This window comes from Sturnus vulgaris, chromosome 8, assembly GCF_052056855.1.
Source record: "Sturnus vulgaris isolate bStuVul1 chromosome 8, bStuVul1.hap1, whole genome shotgun sequence".
NCBI lineage: Eukaryota > Metazoa > Chordata > Aves > Passeriformes > Sturnidae > Sturnus > Sturnus vulgaris.
The window spans coordinates 20,280,978-20,298,596 of record NC_142250.1 but is presented as its reverse complement, the minus strand read 5'-3'; the positions used below and the strand labels follow the sequence as shown (position 1 = coordinate 20,298,596).

The following is a 17,619-nucleotide window of genomic DNA, read 5'->3' as shown; positions in this document are numbered from 1 at the left end:
AGGAAATGCTCAATTTAGATCAACTTCCAATTAAATGTGTCCCAAGTAAACAGTTTGAACTTCCTGACAAATATACCATGATAATCTGGGCAATATGAGATGTCCCAGTACACCTGTAAAACTGCAACAAGAGAGATCTACAAGCAGATTGCAGGATAGTGGCTGCTTTTGTTAAGAAAAAAGTCTCTGTCTACTTGTCTAACTGCCCACACATACATTTATATGTGTGTTCACAGACATCTATATATTCATTATATATCTAGCAGTTATATGAGTAATAGAGGATTTATTTACTGAGTACTTCAGAGCAATTGCCATGCCTCTGACTGACAACCTGGATATTATCTTAATATGCTGGATCTAAAATCATGCTGCCAAGAATAAGCTCCCCTCCTCTGCTGAAAGACAAACTCTGTTCCCCAAATTTCCAGCAAGCTGTTTCCCATAGAATTCCAAGGACTGTCAACCCCACTCTTGGTTGTAAGCATCTGCAACTGCATTTCTACCACAGTCACCATCCTAGTACAAGTACCATGACATCAGTGGAGCTGAAATTACTTTAGAAATCACCAGTTTCCCATGTAGGAGTACAACCAACACAAAATTGTTATTGATGGGTTTTCTATCTATAAAGCTTACTAATATCATCATGCTCATTCTGTAGGCAGCCCATTTAATATAATTTACATCTCATAAAGTGAAGCTTGTAAGCAAGGCTCTGGTCTATATCAAAAGAAGACACAAATGTCAAATCTGGCATCCCTCACCTAACAGGAGTAATATCGGGAAGTGTTTTCCACAGGAAAATAAAGCCTTCTTAATAAAGAATCTTGGATTTTGAGCTAGAAATATTTATGCTCACAAAGGTCTCTTCAGGTAATTTTGAGGCACATTTCTTAAGTAAATGTTGATCTTTATGAGGCTGCATGGATAGAAACAAAAATAACTAGATATGTTTTAGACAGAGGAATGTAAAAAAACAGTTGGAGAGGGAAGGGAAGGGAAGGGAAGGGAAGGGAAGGGAAGGGAAGGGAAGGGAAGGGAAGGGAAGGGAAGGGAAGGGAAGGGAAGGGAAGGGAAGGGAAGGGAAGGGAAGGGAAGGGAAGGGAAGGGAAGGGAAGGGAAGGGAAGGGAAGGGAAGGGAAGGAGAGGGAGAGGGAGAGGGAGAGGGAGAGGGAGAGGGAGAGGGAGAGGGAGAGGGAGAGGGAGAGGGAGAGGGAGAGGAGAAGAAGATGATTCACAATAATCATGTAGTCCAACTGACTGACCACTTCAGCCCTGACCAAAGTTAAAGCATGTTTATTAAGGGTATCTCCAAATGCCTCTTGAAAACTGACAGGCTTGGACCAGTGACCATCTCTCTAGGAAGCCTGTTCCAGTGTTTGGCCCCTTCCTAAGTAAAAAAATGGTTCCTAACATCCTCTCTGAACCCCACCTATTGCAGCTTTGAACCGTTCCCATGTGCCCTGTTACTGGATACTAGACAGAAGAGATGAGAAACTACTCCAGTTATTTTGTTAAAATTTTTTAGAAATTCCTTGAATAGTTCCCTGCAACATGCAAAAGAAAAGGATGAAACTTTGTGATAATGGAAAAGCTCCTATGTGTCTTCAGCATTTGTTGAAAAAATGTAATTAACAAAAATCCATCTCAATGAAACCCCTCCTTCTGAGCAAACATTATTTGTTCATTGAGAACATAGTATATTTGAAGTTTATTCTAAGGATACATGTGCTCACATGGAAAACGCCATTACTTTCTGCATTAAAACTTCAGTATAAAGACAACTTTCTGATCTGAGATTTCACACACCTTTTTCTTAAACTGAAAATTCCCTCGGTTCTCTAGAACATTAATTTATCCTAATGAATTAATATTCAAATAACTTAATTCCGAATTCTTGAAAATTCTGAATAATGTAGCAACAAATGTTAAGGCTTTCTGAAGCTTTTCTTGAGAAAATAATAAATGAGGAATTTGCTGCTTCCTGTAAAATTCCCAGAAGGGAATGGGGCTACACTCTTTGCCTGTTGGCTTCACCAAACTGAAATCAGCTGGATCTGGCTCACCAAATGAAAAAAAGAAACAAACTTGACTCTATTGAATCAAAGCAGAGTTTAGATTTATTTATAAAGGGCACCAGTAATATTACTCCTGTTAACTTATTTCTCTTTTTCTGTAAAGTAACATTAAGGAACTTATAACAGACATTTCCCTGGACTTCATAGTATTCTGGTAGTTACTGTACCTGAAGCTCTCTGTCCCCAGATTGGTGTTGTGTTGATTGCATGTTATATATTTTTATGACTATGACATTCCCTTTGAAGGTCGGTGAGTGCTGTAGAAGAAATTCCAGGTGGAACTCAGAAGAACAGCCAACAGAACCTGCTAAGCTTGGGCTCCACCTTCTCTGTGTCTACAAAGGACTACTCAGCAGCTGCTGCATCACAGAAATGTTTGTTCCACAGGAAGGAAAAGGTGAATGATGAAAAACATATAAGCTGATTTCAAAATGTAAATATCACTAAAGATAAGCCTCTCATCTAATTTTTGTTCAACAGTGATGTGCACATTAGCTACTTATTAGATAAGTATTCTAAATTGACAGACTCCAAATTAGGCATGATGCAGTTCTTTTGTCAGAACTGAAGGCAGTGAAGCAATTGCCCACAAGGACTATGCAAAAGCTCATAACTGAACCCTCTCTGACCTACATATGTGATTTCTACAAGCATCAAACACCATATGGACTGTTTTCACCAACCACTTTAACATCATCAGCTTCAGAACAGCAAAAAAATTAACAGAGACACTTAACCCCAATGTTTGCCAGCCAATGGTGCTCAAAGGACTTATAATTTTTTTTCACAGTGCAAGTCTGGACAGAAAGCATAGGCTGGCAGTGAATGTGCCCAGACAGTAATTCTCCTAACTGACTATTTCTAGTTGCTAAGTTGTGGTAGGACTCTGTTAAATGGAAAGGATAATGCTTCTTTAAAAGTTTGATTGCAAAAATTCAGAAATAACTGAATCACAGAAAACTCCACCATGAGCCTTCATATGGAGTTTTCTGTTGTAGAACAAGAAGGGACAGGTTTGAGGCTGATAAGCCTTTTTACCTCTTCCCAGTTCAGAAGCTCAACAGTGACCAGTGATAAGTATTTGGTCAAGAGCTTCAGTATGACAATCTGGAAAATTATCTTTCCTCATATAAATTTTGTTTTAAATTTTATTATTATTATTATTTTTGTGGGGATAATAATGGCCTTTCACAGAAGAAGTTCAGCAACTGTTACAACACAGTTCTAGTCCCTCTTTAATGTGATACAAAACTGCATTGTCTGTTGGTAGGACCATACTATTATTATTAAATAAATATTAAAATTTTTTTAAAAGCATCTAAATGGGTCAAGTTACTAAGTCATGGTGAATAGTTGGAAGGATTCACATCTTATTACTTGAAGACATTTAATTATTTCTGTCTGCTGAAGAGATCTAAAAGCATAGATGTATCTGATGAAAACCCAATATATAAAATTTGTTGAGGTAGATGCTCAGCAAGAAAAAAAGCCTTAAAAATGCTGAAGTTATTTGAAGTTAAAAGAATACGTTTGCTAATAGGCACCATCAGTCAGCCTTTATTATGGGGAAGAAAGCAGCTCTGCATTTCAGTCTGGTACCGAGGGAAGCTGGGCTCATTCAGTCACAGTGGTGTGTATGTATGTGTTTACATGTGACTGTCCTTAGAGTTATTTGGGAATCAAATGAGTAAAGGACTCCGAATAAATTAAGTTTCTATAAGTGTCATAAAAATATGCACTTTGCAAAGGAAATGGATCTTGATTAAGTGCCTTTACAGAAGAAAAGGCTTCAGCATGAGCTTACCCCTACTCCTACTTAGACTGAAGAGTCTACACAGGAGAGACCCCAAACAGAGAGGTCATCAGTCAGCATTTGCACCTTATTAGACTCTGAAGTCAATTAAGTCCAGCATACAGATCAATAGAAATGGGTTTCATTGACACTTGTGTTTGGAATCTTCATTCCATTAAGAAGACTTACTAAATTTTTAAATTGTCTCCTTGCAGTTTTCAGGTCCAGAATTTATTATTTTGTCTAGTGAACCACCAGTGACCTTACAGCTGCCTGGATCAATTGTGGTAAGTATAAACACTAAGAATTTAAAACTAATCCAGTGACAATTTAGTCAGGCTCTTTACAAGTAGCACCTGAGTCTCAACCCAGAATTCTTTCCATGTCCTCCTCTCAAAACAAGTTAGGGTTCCTGCAGAGGTATTGAGACTTGAAATGATGTGCTTTAGTTCTTAGTGCTATTTAGTTATTTCCGTTGGTGCAAAAAAGAAGCTTAATTTATCCTTCTCAGCTAAGAATGCTCACTTCAGCCCTAGACTTTTGAGACAAAGTACAGCAAATCTGCAATATGACATCTAGTTCCAATGTATAGGACTTCTCCAGCTTGCAAGCACATACTTTCATTAAGATAAGGTACAAAGTTGACAGCAGATAGCAGTAAAAATGAGAGCAAAGCAAATTTGGAATTATCTCCAAATCTAGAATAACCCTGGTGACTGGAGAATTTGAGTATGCTCAGCCGTTTTGTTTTGATTCTCTAGGTTTTTTAAAAAAATAGAAATGTTTGTGATGCTAATTCATGACAAGGGAGGCAGAGAATAGCATGGTGTTGTGACTAATTCCATCAGGTTGTATAGGGACAGGCTACTAGTGGGCCTCAGTAATAAAATGCTGTGGAACTTGCACTGCTCGTACTTGGCACTCATTCTTCATTCTTTCTTGCGTGTCCTTAGACTAAAAAAGGGAAATCCTATTTGTCCCAAAGGGATCTCAATGTGATTCTGCTCAATGGCCAGTGCCTTGAGGTGCAATGTGACATCAAGACCAAGGCAAGAGATGTTTTCAACACTGTGGTGGCGTATGCAAACTTGGTGGAACATTTCTACTTTGGCTTGGCTTACCTGAAAGGTAATGAGACAGTTAAGTACAGTGACATCTCTGTCCCTCAGTGCCTCTGCAGTCACTTTATCATGAATTCCAGTCAGATCTTTAAGATCCCTAGGTAGAAGCAGATACAAAGCTTGTGCAAAATTAAGGCATGTTGGTTTAAACTGCCCTGCACTGATGTGAAGCATGTGTGCCCTAGGACTGTATCAGCACAGCCATATGACATTTACTGTCTGATATTCCCAGGCAGAAAAGGCTGTGTCCCAGACTTGCACTCAAATAAAACTGAGCCATGCAGCTCCAGCAGAAATTCCAGGAAACACTGCACAGGGAAAGGCTGCCTGTGTTTTTTCCTAGGTATAAGTGAGAGTACAGGTTCAGCTGTGTCATCTACCAGGCCCACATCTCCCTAGTGCCCTTCTCATGGCAGGCACAGCTGAGGCACTGGGAAAGAGCACAGCTTGTGTGTAGGGCATGAGGATTACAAAGGAGTGCAGAACCTGAATGGTGAGAAGAATGCAAGCTCCATGAATCCTTGAGTGATTTCTCAGATACCATACTAATCCATCATCTAACCTGTAATCCAAAATTGCATACTAAATTCTCCAATAAAGGAGCAATAATTTAAATCATGACTCAGAGAAGTAAATCTCAGCTGACATCTCAAATCCATTTTATTTTTTATTGCTAGTGATGCACTCTATGAAGACAGCAGAATTTTAAGCTGCTGAAGTATATCCAGGTTTATTACAGAACCCAAAATTCTCATTTCAGGTAAAGAATTCTTCTTTTTGGATGAGGAGACCAAACTCTACAAAGTGGCCCCAGACGGCTGGAATGACCAACCCAAGAAGAAAATGTCCATCATTAATTTCACACTCTTTCTACGGATAAAATTCTTTGTCAACCACTTTAATGTTATTCAGTAAGTGCACAATTCTGCTGACTGAAGGAAAACCAGTAGCATTTAGGCATACCATTCAAAGCTCCTCCTGAGTTCCTAAACCCTTTTCTATTTCAGGCACAGCTTGACAAGGCATCAGTTTTACCTGCAGCTTCGTAAGGATATTTTGGAGGAGCGATTGTATTGCAGTGATGAGACTGCCCTGAAACTCGGCGCTTTGGCTTTACAGGCAGAGCTTGGCAATTATGCTTCTGAGGTGTGGAGAAATAACACAATATTTCCCAGAGGTCTCTCTCTACAACTTTTGCAGCTCTTGTTTGTCACAGGGTTTAAAGAAGAAATGTGAATAGCAGAGAACTTCGGTTAAGTCCTCCAAATAAATCCTTTAGTCTTAATTTTAAAAATTACAAAATTTTCCTGGTTATGGAGTAGTAAAGAGCCAGGTGACTTTTCCAGGAAATGTGGCAGAATGATGAGAGAGTCTAGATCATTCATAATTGATAATATATACTAGAAATTCTGGAATATCTGTAGAAAATTTCCAACACAGGCCCAGCTTGGGTGTGTGGAGGGGCTTAAAGAGATCAGTAAGTAGGGAAGAGAAAAGCAAATGAACACTTCAGAATTCACAGCTATTTTATGTGTAGGCTCAGATCCACAAGCTGCAAAGACAGGGAGGTCTCTGTATATTTGAACTAGCTGTCCCAGTTTTCAAGGGTATAGAAAACACCCATTTATGTTGTCTTCCATATCTTCAGCCATGTAAATCAGTGTAGCTCTGTTAATTGAACTCTGAGTGGTCTGATTCATGGGTAGGTTGTACTGATGCAGCTGTAGCTGCCAGCTCTAAGTGCAGGACACACCTGTAGGCCCAGCCCCTTTCTCCCCTCTGCCCAAAGAAATGGTGTGTGCTTTGAGCAGCTGCCTGAGCACAGGAGCAACAGGCAATTTGGCTGTCAGGACACTACATGCTGTTCTCACATTCCTTTGCAAATGGCAGCAGGGTGGCCTCTGCATATGGGTCACCCTGAAAATGAAATGCAATGAATAAGAAAAGTCAAGAAAGAACAAAAGGCTCCCGTCTCTTTGTTTTTTCAATTTTTCCCCCCACAGATGCATGGAAAGAGCTATTTTCGTGTTGAAGACTATGTTCCAGCAAGTCGAATAGAGAAAATGACCCTGGCATATGTACAGCGAGAGCTTGCTAAATTACATCGTATGAATCACTCCCTATTTGAGGATGAAGCTGAACTGGAATTTTTAAAGGTAATTTGCCATACCCCAAACATTATTTATTAATTTTCAGGTAGAAAGTCCCTCTCTATTTACCATTGTCTATTTTGTTCTTGCCTGATACAATGGATTTTAGGTATGGTGAAAAAATTTGAATAGTCAACAAAACCTCAGAATTTCATTCTACTATAGACACTGTCACTTATCACTGAGAGTTTTTATAGCATGTTTTGGTGTCTTTGCAGCATTCTAAGGTTTGATGTAAATTTTTGGCACGTAACCAACATGTCTGGGCTCCAGAAGATTATAAAACATGAGAATAAGCACTTTTTTTGATTTCTGAAATTATAGCAGCTGTTCAGCCACTTTCTAAACATGTAGTGTTTGTTTGTTTAAAAGTATCTGTGAACCCTGGAAGTGAGGAAGGAGTTATCTGAAGTATTTTCTCACTTGACTATTTCTCTAGGGCTTTAAAGTGTTATGATGATATGGGATTTAACTTTTTTCCTGCTAATTTCTCCTTCTCCCCAAACCCCTCTGCTTTCCATCAAAGCAGAAAATATCAGGGATTAGATAATGGATAAATACCAGTAGTCATTTTGCTGCAGTGCCACACGCTGTTATTTATAGCATCATTTTAGTCCAGTTGCTATTTAATTATATTAGTTTCTCATCTAACACTGTCAGTGCAATTGAAGAAATAGATTGAAGCTTAGTCTTAATGACAGTCCCATCATGTGTGGCAAATCCAATGAAGAAAAGCAGTTTTGTTAGTATCTGTTTCAATGAATGAGTCTGTAGAAGGAGCCAACACAGCATAGAAAGTGAGAAAGACAGACCCCATGGCAAGAACATGTAAATTCCAAATATGAAAGAGATTAAAAATTAAAACCCAGATTCAGCTAGTGATTATAGATGCCCCAGTTTTAAGGACCTGAACATTTGTACTATAGTGACTTTCTGAAAAAACAGATCTTCTTAAAGTGTTTCATTCTGGTCACTGAAAATCTCTGTTCACAATTGAAAAGTCATTTGAGGATTCAACAGTAGCTTCCCAGAAAGAAAATAAAATGTTTTAGGATAAACTCATATGTCTGCAGATCAGACAGTAAATCCTAGTCATATTCCATAGTTCTGTGAAGTGTCTGAGTCACATTTTAACACTTTTGTGGCCAAGCACAGGAGGTAGGAAGACAAGCATGAACACCTAGAACCTCTGGGCAAATTCCTCAGAATATCCCCTGCATGGCTGGATGGCAGGGGCAGACGCTGGCTCCTCAGACACTCAGAAGCATTTTCTCCTCCATCTACCTAACTTTTCTTCCCATGAACCTTTCTGAGTAAGGCATGGTAAAAGCACTTTTTCTCTACCAGGTGACTCAGCAACTTCCAGAATATGGAGTGTTATTCTATCGTGTGTCCCATGAGAAGAAAGGGACAGAAGGGGACATAATCCTGGGAATCTGTGCCAAAGGCATCATCGTCTATGAGAACAAAAATCACACAAGAATTGCCAGTTTAAGATTCCAGTGGCGTGAAACAGAGAGAATTTCAGCTCATGTGAGTTGGAACTAACTGAATCTCTTCTCTACTGCTTTACTGCCTTTCTTCCTGTCACTTTGATAAATTTATTGCATTCAGAGTGAGAATTAGAGTCACTCTGTATGGGCAAGTCCTTTCTGAAAAGAGTTTAAAATCAAAGCTGGATCTAGATGTGGCTATGAAGATACTGGGTTCTTTGTGAGGTATAGTTCTGTAATATTTATGCTGAGGCCAAAGACAAATTACTGTAAAACTGATTAATCTGGTGCTGACTATTACAGAGACTATGCCAAATCTCTCTACGTCATATTCCATATTCATTCCTCTCATGTCTTTACTGTCCTTTTCTTCTATTTTTCTGCCTACATCAGGTCATGGGATCATGTCTTCCACTTTCCTGATCTCATTATTCCCATCTTCATCTATTAGTATATTGATATCTGATAACAAACTAATATTGGTGACAAGATCATGACCCATTTCTAAATGGGATTTTGACATTAGAGGTATATCAATGTACTGTTGTACAGATTAGGTGTCAAACTGGATCACAGATTTCCCAGCTTGTTTGCTCTCCAAAAATGGTCCTTCTCCCCCTTGAAGATATGTTCCTATTCATATTAAATTTGTTTAATAATTTTAACATCTGTAAGGCCAAGTGTTGCAGTTTTAGCAACCTGATATCAATGCATTCAATATCCAAAGGTTCTTGACTTTTGACGTAGTTGAGTTATGATCCCACTGGCTTAATTTTTGTGCTGAATTTACAACAAGCATTTACTGCAAACAAAAGGGATGCAGTCAGCCATAAACACAACTGAACAAACCAACAAAATTATATAAATGAACTTTCAGTGCCTCAGTGTAATGACTGATATATGAAGCAACCTGTGCTCTTTTTTCTCCTTCAGAGAAAAAAATTCATGATTGAAAGCAGCTTCAGTGGTAAGAAACACACCTTCATTACTGATACAGCAAAGACATGTAAATACCTACTGGACCTCTGCTCTGCCCAGCACAAATTCAATGCACAGATGAATTCTAGACAACTCCGGCAAACTTCATCAGGTGAGGTATAAATGCACTTTTGTTACTGGGACCATAGGACAAAGTTATGTTTTAGGAAAGGTACATTCTTCAAATCTGAGAATTAGAACCTGCCACCTCAGTTTCATTCTGCTTCAGTCAGAAAACAATGCCTCCTACTACACTAAAAGTTAGAAGAGTCTCGTTTGTCTGATTAAGTCTAATTTGACACGTGCATGTGAGTAGGCATGTGCAGAGGATGAAGAGGAGTTCTCTGATGATAACAACTATGTAATTAAACTCAGATTTTAAAAAGAAGTAAGTATGATTTCACTTCCCTTCAGGAGAATTCTGCTGCTGAGAATTCGGCAGAAATATATCAAACCTACCCCAAAAATGTAACCTGAAAAATGTTTAATAGTGCCCAGACATGCTGGAGCTGAAGTTAATTATTTTGCATAAGGCAGAGATGCAACCCAATGACTCAGTCCCAAGACAAAACCACTAAACCACTAAAGGCACATGAGTCATACACACTTAAATGTATAGCTGCTAGCAGTTCTTATCTTAGATTTTGCCATGTCTGTGGAAGGTATGAATAGTACCTCCTCAGGCTTCAGGTCTTCCATAGTTTCTATGACAAGGTTCTGCTCCATCCAGAGCAGGTACATAGCACATCTCACCCACAGTTCCCAGCACGTTCTGTAAAGATGGGTGAGGATTGTTATGGGGAAACGGAGGCACATAAGAAATAAGAGCCTAAGCTGATAACTGTCATCACTCTTGACTTCAGTAGAGCAACATGAGTTTTCACTAGCTCATCCACTGCCTTGAAGAGAACCATGATCATTTACAACCCCGAGTGTTCGACCTGGTGAGTCACTGCAGGAGAATCAAGTGTCATGCCTTATCTTCTGGGATGCTCCTTTCTATAGTAAAACCATAAAAGTGTTGGCAACAAATACTACCATGTCATGTGACAGGATGATTGATATATTTCCTCCTTACCACTAAAATTATTTCATGAAAGGTGAAGCTCTTGCACAAAATTTTTACCATGGAAGAAGGCCCAAGGATGGCATTTAGGTTCAGGGCATCTTGAACCTAAATGTTTGTTGGTTGACATCTCCAGCTTTAATATAATTTAGTGGGACTGTGCTTTATTGCATTCAAATGAGTGCTAATAATGCATCTTACAGTTTCCTGTGTAACATTTGCTAGTGGTAATTTATCTTAAAAAAATGACTACATTCCATATATAACAGAATAAAATTATGGAGAACTGAGAAAATTATAACCCAACTGCTGATTACAAGTACCAAATCACTGAAACAAGCCAGACTTACACAAGCCACGTGACCACAGGTTCTGGGGTTCAGTGTGTGCTTGCTGTGCCAGAAAAAAAGCTTAATAAGGCAGTGACACACAGTACTTGAAAATTCTGCCTTTGCCCCCACAGTGAGGCTGTAAGAGATTATGAGGCTCTTTCTGCATACTTCTGCTTCTGATGCACTGTTCAGATGTATAAGTCACCATCACTTCAAAACTTGAAGCAGCCCTCTACTTCAGAATCACCGTGGCAACTCCAGACTTGCTAATACCCTGGACAGTTAAGCCTTCTGATGCCTTAATAAATGCCTCTGATCAAAGGCACTGAGGAAAGAGGGAACCTAGATTTAATGCTGCAGAGTAGTGTTCTAGAAAGTTGTATTCAGGCTACCATTTGTTAGGAAAACACACGGGAGTTCAGCTGTCAGGTACAAGCAGAAGTTTAGCTCATGTTTATGTTAGCCTGTATCAAGCCAAGTTTTTGTTTTACTCTGCAATGTGTCTCCAATTGCCTGCTGAATCTCCGTCCTCCAAGTCCCCTCTCCAGCCCACCCACTGAGAACCTAAAAAAATTAATGTCTCCTTCAGCACCACCTTGTTTCAGAAAAATGAACTCTTTTGAGATGACAGATTAGTATATAGCAGAGCCCAGGTGTCATTAAGCAAACAGTAGATTTCACAGAAAGGTAGAAAATTGGAGAGCAAGTTTTGCCACCAAGATGGTCCCCATTTGACTTTGCTTGTGCAAATGACTCAGTTCCTTGGTATCTCTCTGGACTTTGGAGAGTACGTGTTCATAGAGTTCCTGTCTTCTCAGATATAAATATACTGGAATGGAACACATGTGAAGGATGAGCAACTACTAACCTGGATAATTCAGACTCTGAAAGACAGATTTCTCATACACCAATCATTTACAAAATACACTTCACAGAAATATTCAGGTTTAAATTACACGGAGTTATACATTTCACCTGTCTTTGTGGAAAGTGCATTTGCAGTATAATTCACAGAAATTAAACCTAAATGCAGCATATACTTTTTATAAAAGAAAACTCCTTCTACTCACCCCAAGGCCTAGATATCCTCAAGGATAAAAGAACAAATATATCTGTAATGTCAATATTTTTTTCTGGCATGTTCAAAAGATTTCATTTAAAGTTCCTTTGAGCTTCAAAAGGTACAATAATACCAGTGGATTTGTCTTTGCTTCTTCCCCCTCTTGTTTCTCATTCAGAGGACAGTAAATTCGTGGAAATAGACAAATCAAGTTCTGCATACGCAACTCAGCGTGAACACCTTGCCCTCATTCAGAGACTGTCTCGCTCAGAGAATGTGCTCTATGGAGCAAACCTGGAAAACCTTTCTGCTGGGATGATGAGCAAGTCCTGTGATAACCTCAGTGTGGAAACCAACAACAGGACTAGAGACAAAAGCAATCTTGGCAGGTAGGTTTGCTTTTTTTTCTCTGAACGTGTGTAAGAAGACTCAGGCATAAACTTTTATTTTTTTAAGTTCTTATTGTGGTCACACCAAAAGGCCTGGGTCTCCATGGTGCCAGCAGTAGTGCAAATGCAGGCAGGAAGTTAATAGAATAACAAAGAAGAACTTGAAAAAGAGTGACATTTAAATTTGTACCAGACTCAAGAAGAAAGAACTAACTGGGTTATGGGGAAGTATAAAAATGAGGGAGAAAAAATGTAAAATCTTTAATGTCTGTGTATCTTCACTGGAAATTACAGTATGTGAAACGAAGAACCAGCAGAAGCTGGTTTTGATCAGGAATGCAGAGATCATTACTTAGCTGATTCCTCCATGTCCAAATGTGCAAATCATAGGGAACAGTGCAAGAACATCTCCCTCTTTGTCTTGGTGCATTCACCTGTGTAGGTGGTTACTGCAGCTGCACAGCCTCAAGGCCTTTGATGAATTCTAGTGCCTTTTAGAATACTAAGAGTTAGAATAGAGTCAAGGAGAATATGAACTACCAGAAAAAACTTTCAGACATGGTTTTGTCTAAATGGACAGCAGGGCTAAAAAAATCATGGCGAAGCTATGCTGTGTTTTTCTGATACTTGCAATCAGCTCATAGCAAAACACAGAAGGAATCAGTCATGATGTGAGCAGTCTAATTACAGCTGTTATTTGGAAGCAAATGCTGGCAAGGATAAACTACCTCTCCCTTAAAATGAAATATGTCCCAGAAATCAGAATACTCATTGAAAGGCTATAAACCTGGCTCTGACAGACTAACCACAATGAAGAGTGCTAAATACCATTGCTGATTTTTTATTGTAACACAGTCTTCCTTTCCTGCCATGCAGATCTGTATCAGGGCTATCCCAGTCAGAAATGCACATCAATTTGAATGGAAAGCAAAGGAGTTATGACTTCCTCTCTATCCATTCAACTCAGAACACAATCAGTGGTGAGTATAATAATCATAAAGAGAAACAGTACTCTTCCATGTTTATTGTTTCAATAGAAGGAAACCAACATATATTTTACTTACAGATTAAAGACTATCCTTTTGTACTTCTAGTCCTGGAAATTAATCCAGAGTTTAGCAAGACCAGCTGTTTTCTTCCCCTTAGCTCCCTCTTTGCATCAGGTTCATTGGTAAGGGACTTCCTGATAAAATGATTCTATAATGATGCCTAATGCTCTACAGAGATGGAGTTCAGTACACCCAGGGACTCTTGCATGGGGCAATATCCTTGTGCTCAGAGGTCATTGTTTGGTTCAAAACTGAGATCTACAACTCAATGCATAGGCTCCAGGTCTTCCCCTGCTCTTGCACTTCCATGACACTTTCTGGAATAAGGAATGGGTATCTCATTTACTATCAGAAGCCAGACTGCATGCACATGGGGAGCTAATCTATGGAATATGAAGCTATGCTTATCTGGTTAGTCTATATAAAAAATTAGAACAGTACTTTAAACATACTGTGGCAATTGCTCAATGTTAAGCAGTCACCATTGCAATCAGTGGTGGTTGGACTGCTCCTTTGGAGCCAAAAGGGCCCACAGGGCCTAAGGCTGGAGCCCACTGGAATTTGGTGTCCAAATCACCCTCAGGTTCAATAGGCACTATATTACATGCCTGACTCTAAATATTCTAATCTTAATAAAAACATTGCAGAAAAATATATATTCTCCTGGAAAGGGACAGTGTAGGAAGAGCTTGCACAGCTCTGTACAAAGTTTTTTCGAAAGAATGAAAACTTCTGAACACTTGTTTGAGCTTCCTTCCAGAATTATTTTGATTTAAAAGTAACAGTAATGTTGAAATCAAGGATAAAATATATATTAATTTTTGAAGCTCCAGTTTTGCATAATACATGAATACACTGTCTCCCTGCATTAATCTACATTTATTCTAGCTGTTTTGTTTCTGCAGCACCTGGATCACCAGCCATGCAAAAGGAAGTTTTACTAAGTGGTCTAGAAAGAGAAATCATTTGTGTCAGCCTAAAACGTGACCCTAAGAATGGATTTGGTAAGTAAGGAACATAAATGTTATGTTTGTTACTGGGACTATCAGATCCTGGTGCTAACACTGATGCTTTCTGACTCAGGCTGGGCAAGACTGTAAACTCCTTTAGTCAATTTATTCTTCTTATAGAGTAAGAGTACCAATCTTTGTGAAGGACTCAGAATTTCCAGGACTGAAAAGGACTAAGCACATAAATCAAGACCATTATATTTTCAGAGGATTAACTAAGGCTGCAGAAACCAAAGGAATCAGGTGCTAAGAGTAGAATGAAAGAAACATGGTTTTAGTTTGTATCTGAAATACATGTGTACTGATTTTATTTCTCTTAGACCTTACAGATGGTGCCTGTGGGGGTGCAAAATGTTTACACATTAACATTAATGTTTCCCAACTTTTGGATTGTTATTTGGATAATATTTTTGTTATCTAATAACTTAATCGCATTGTATCAGGTACTTGTGGATGAGTTCAAACCATCAGATTTCACAAATTACCATTATACAATTAAAAATAAAATTTATGAATAGTGCCCATCTGTATGTAATATCCTAATCCCAAACCCAACTATTATAGCAGTGAGAAGAATATATTTCAATAATCAGAGTTGGATAGTGAAACTGAACTACTGAACAATAGATTTAATTTTCTTAGCTCTCTTACATTAGAAGTTTACATTCAAGTTGAATTCAGAAACACTTCATGTTTCCCGGTTGCATGATGTAGAAAGATGTTAAAATTTATCTAATGAGCTTTTATACTATTTCCCTCCTGCAGGTGTTAAATGCTGCAGATCCACCTAGTTCATGACTCATGCAAGAAAGTAGTTAAGAGTCTTTAAAAGTACCAAGCCAGGAAAACTTTGTTATTGGTAAATTATATCCAAATAGTGGCCAAACTCATTAGCATACTTGATTTATATTGTAAGTTTAAAGCTCTCCCAAGTCAGGACCTTGATGCCCTGTAAATCAAAGCTCCCCATCCTTCAGATCATGTACAAAACTTATGCCATTGGAGTAAAAGCCTTTTGTGCTCCTAAGATTCATCTTTTTTAATAGTGACAATGTTTGCATTCTCATGCTATCTCATTTTTGCAGGTTTTGTAATTATTGGAGGAGAAAATGTAGGAAAATTAGACCTTGGTATCTTTATCGCTTCAATTATCCCTGGGGGACCTGCAGACAGAGCTGGAAATATGAAACCAGGTTATTTTCTGTAGTTTTTAATTAGAATTAAAATACTTGCATAGTTTAAAGTTAGCTACTCTGGATTTATTTCCTTATTTAGACATGCTTTCTCTTACTTTTATCTTTCTTTCTTTTTAAGGAGGACGACTCATCTCTGTGAATAATATTAGTCTTGAGGGAGTTTCATTTAATACTGCAGTTAAAATCATACAGAACTGTCCCGAGGAAGTGGAGCTCATCATCTCTCAACCCAAAGGTAGGAAGGCAAATGGCTCTGCTGGCTCTGGGATGCTAACAGTTAACTCAGGACACTCATATTTATTAGGCACTGGGATGTAGTACTACATTCCTGCTACTGACTGCCAGTTACAACAACCATACTCTAAAAAAGTCGACTTCTAGTAGATAACATGTGATGTCTCTGCTACACCAGTGTGAAAAAATCTATTATGGGCTGCCTTACTGAACAATAAAGAAATGTTGGCATTTCTTTCTCTGACAGAGAGTCACAGTCCTCTGCAGTGAGGAAGCAAACACATTTCTGAACACTTAAAATAGCAGTGCTCCATTTTACATTGACTAACTCATTTTATAGTTTTGATTTCACAATCAGTTGAAATAGGAAGTTCCTTTGTTTTCTTGTGCTGGATTAAAACAATATTTTTCTTCAAGTTTACTTGCTATTTGCATTCAACAAGGTATTATTTTGGTATGGTTTTGCAGACATGTATGAAGAAGGATTAAATGAAGAAAAGAATCTATCAAGAGGAAACAGCACTAGTGGATCTGAACTCTCTTGTGCAGACAGTGGGAGAAAAAAGATTCGAGATTGTCATACAGCTCTCCCCAAAGAACAGAACACAAATACTGATGAACTTGAGAAGACTCTCTCTTGGAATTTAGCATCAAAATTGGGCCCTAGGATTCCAGTTCCTTCAGCTGATAGCCTGGATATAGAGGTAACTGAGATTTTGATGCTGCTCAGTAATGTTGCACCCAGCACACAACATATAACAACATACCAGATATATCTAGAAGGGAAAGTAACTGTGAAGGAAAGGAGATAAAAAACCTTGAAATAAATTACATCAGAAATGTCAAAATGACAGACATGTCTGGAATATGTGAATAAATGGGGAAACTGTTCTATAAAATATTTTTTAAAATCTCTTTCCTTTTCCAGAGGAGGAACAAAATTTTGATTATTTTCTTGCAATCTTTTAAGTTTTCAAGCCAGGCACAGAACATGCAGTGTCTAATTTCTTACATTCAGACATCCTCCCTATATATACTCAGGTTTTGTGCATTTAGACAGATTGCATTTTGAGTAGCATTAGCCTAAGCTTACAATAATATCAGGGATATAAATGGTATTGCTCCAGGTTTACAGTGACAGCAAGATAAAACCTTTTATATCTTCTGGAAATGCTCTCTTCCTTTATTTTTAAATTCCTCCGCCCCTTTCTTTTTAAAGCGAGACGCTGTAATCTCATTAAAGTTTTTATTTTTGAGACAGGCAGCTGATTCTTCCCACTTACCATCTCTATTAGAAACTAACTCAAAGGAAATCTACATGGTGGAGCTTGTTAAAGAAGATGGGACTTTTGGAATCAGCGTGACTGCAAGTGTTACTGTTAATCTTTATTTATCTATCAAATTGTTACCTGACAGAGAACAAAGACAGAAGATAGGCTGATAACAGAAGCTGTTAGCACAGCACATTTTAAACCTAAGTGTCCAACTGATTGACACAGAATGCATGAAGTGCTGTCTCTGCTCATTCCCTGCTTCTTACCCACACCATCTGTGAAAGAAGTGTCCTGGCATAAAGAACGTGGCACCACAACCACTTTCTGTCCTTACTCAATTTGAGATCAAGATCTACCACTGAAAGCAGAGTTTGGTCAGGGAGGACTAGTGAAG

General features: G+C 38.5%; 2 protein-coding genes across 3 annotated transcripts in view; one reads left to right on the top strand and one right to left on the bottom strand.

Annotated features, from left to right (window-relative positions):
* Positions 1–17,619, bottom strand: part of MAPK8 (mitogen-activated protein kinase 8) — a 242,209-nt gene that overhangs the window by 70,883 nt on the left and 153,707 nt on the right. The window lies entirely within an intron of this gene.
* The window catches only part of FRMPD2 (FERM and PDZ domain containing 2), a 54,527-nt gene that overhangs the window by 6,592 nt on the left and 30,316 nt on the right, over positions 1–17,619 (top strand). The window contains exons 5-19 of the mRNA XM_014875418.2: positions 2,328–2,478; positions 4,089–4,160; positions 4,827–5,001; positions 5,755–5,905; positions 6,002–6,140; positions 6,998–7,150; positions 8,492–8,677; positions 9,571–9,727; positions 12,252–12,462; positions 13,339–13,442; positions 14,417–14,515; positions 15,607–15,714; positions 15,836–15,952; positions 16,420–16,655; positions 17,213–17,317. Coding sequence (XP_014730904.2) covers positions 2,328–2,478; positions 4,089–4,160; positions 4,827–5,001; positions 5,755–5,905; positions 6,002–6,140; positions 6,998–7,150; positions 8,492–8,677; positions 9,571–9,727; positions 12,252–12,462; positions 13,339–13,442; positions 14,417–14,515; positions 15,607–15,714; positions 15,836–15,952; positions 16,420–16,655; positions 17,213–17,317 — 2,164 coding nt within the window. The remainder of the gene's footprint in view (positions 1–2,327; positions 2,479–4,088; positions 4,161–4,826; positions 5,002–5,754; positions 5,906–6,001; positions 6,141–6,997; positions 7,151–8,491; positions 8,678–9,570; positions 9,728–12,251; positions 12,463–13,338; positions 13,443–14,416; positions 14,516–15,606; positions 15,715–15,835; positions 15,953–16,419; positions 16,656–17,212; positions 17,318–17,619) is intronic.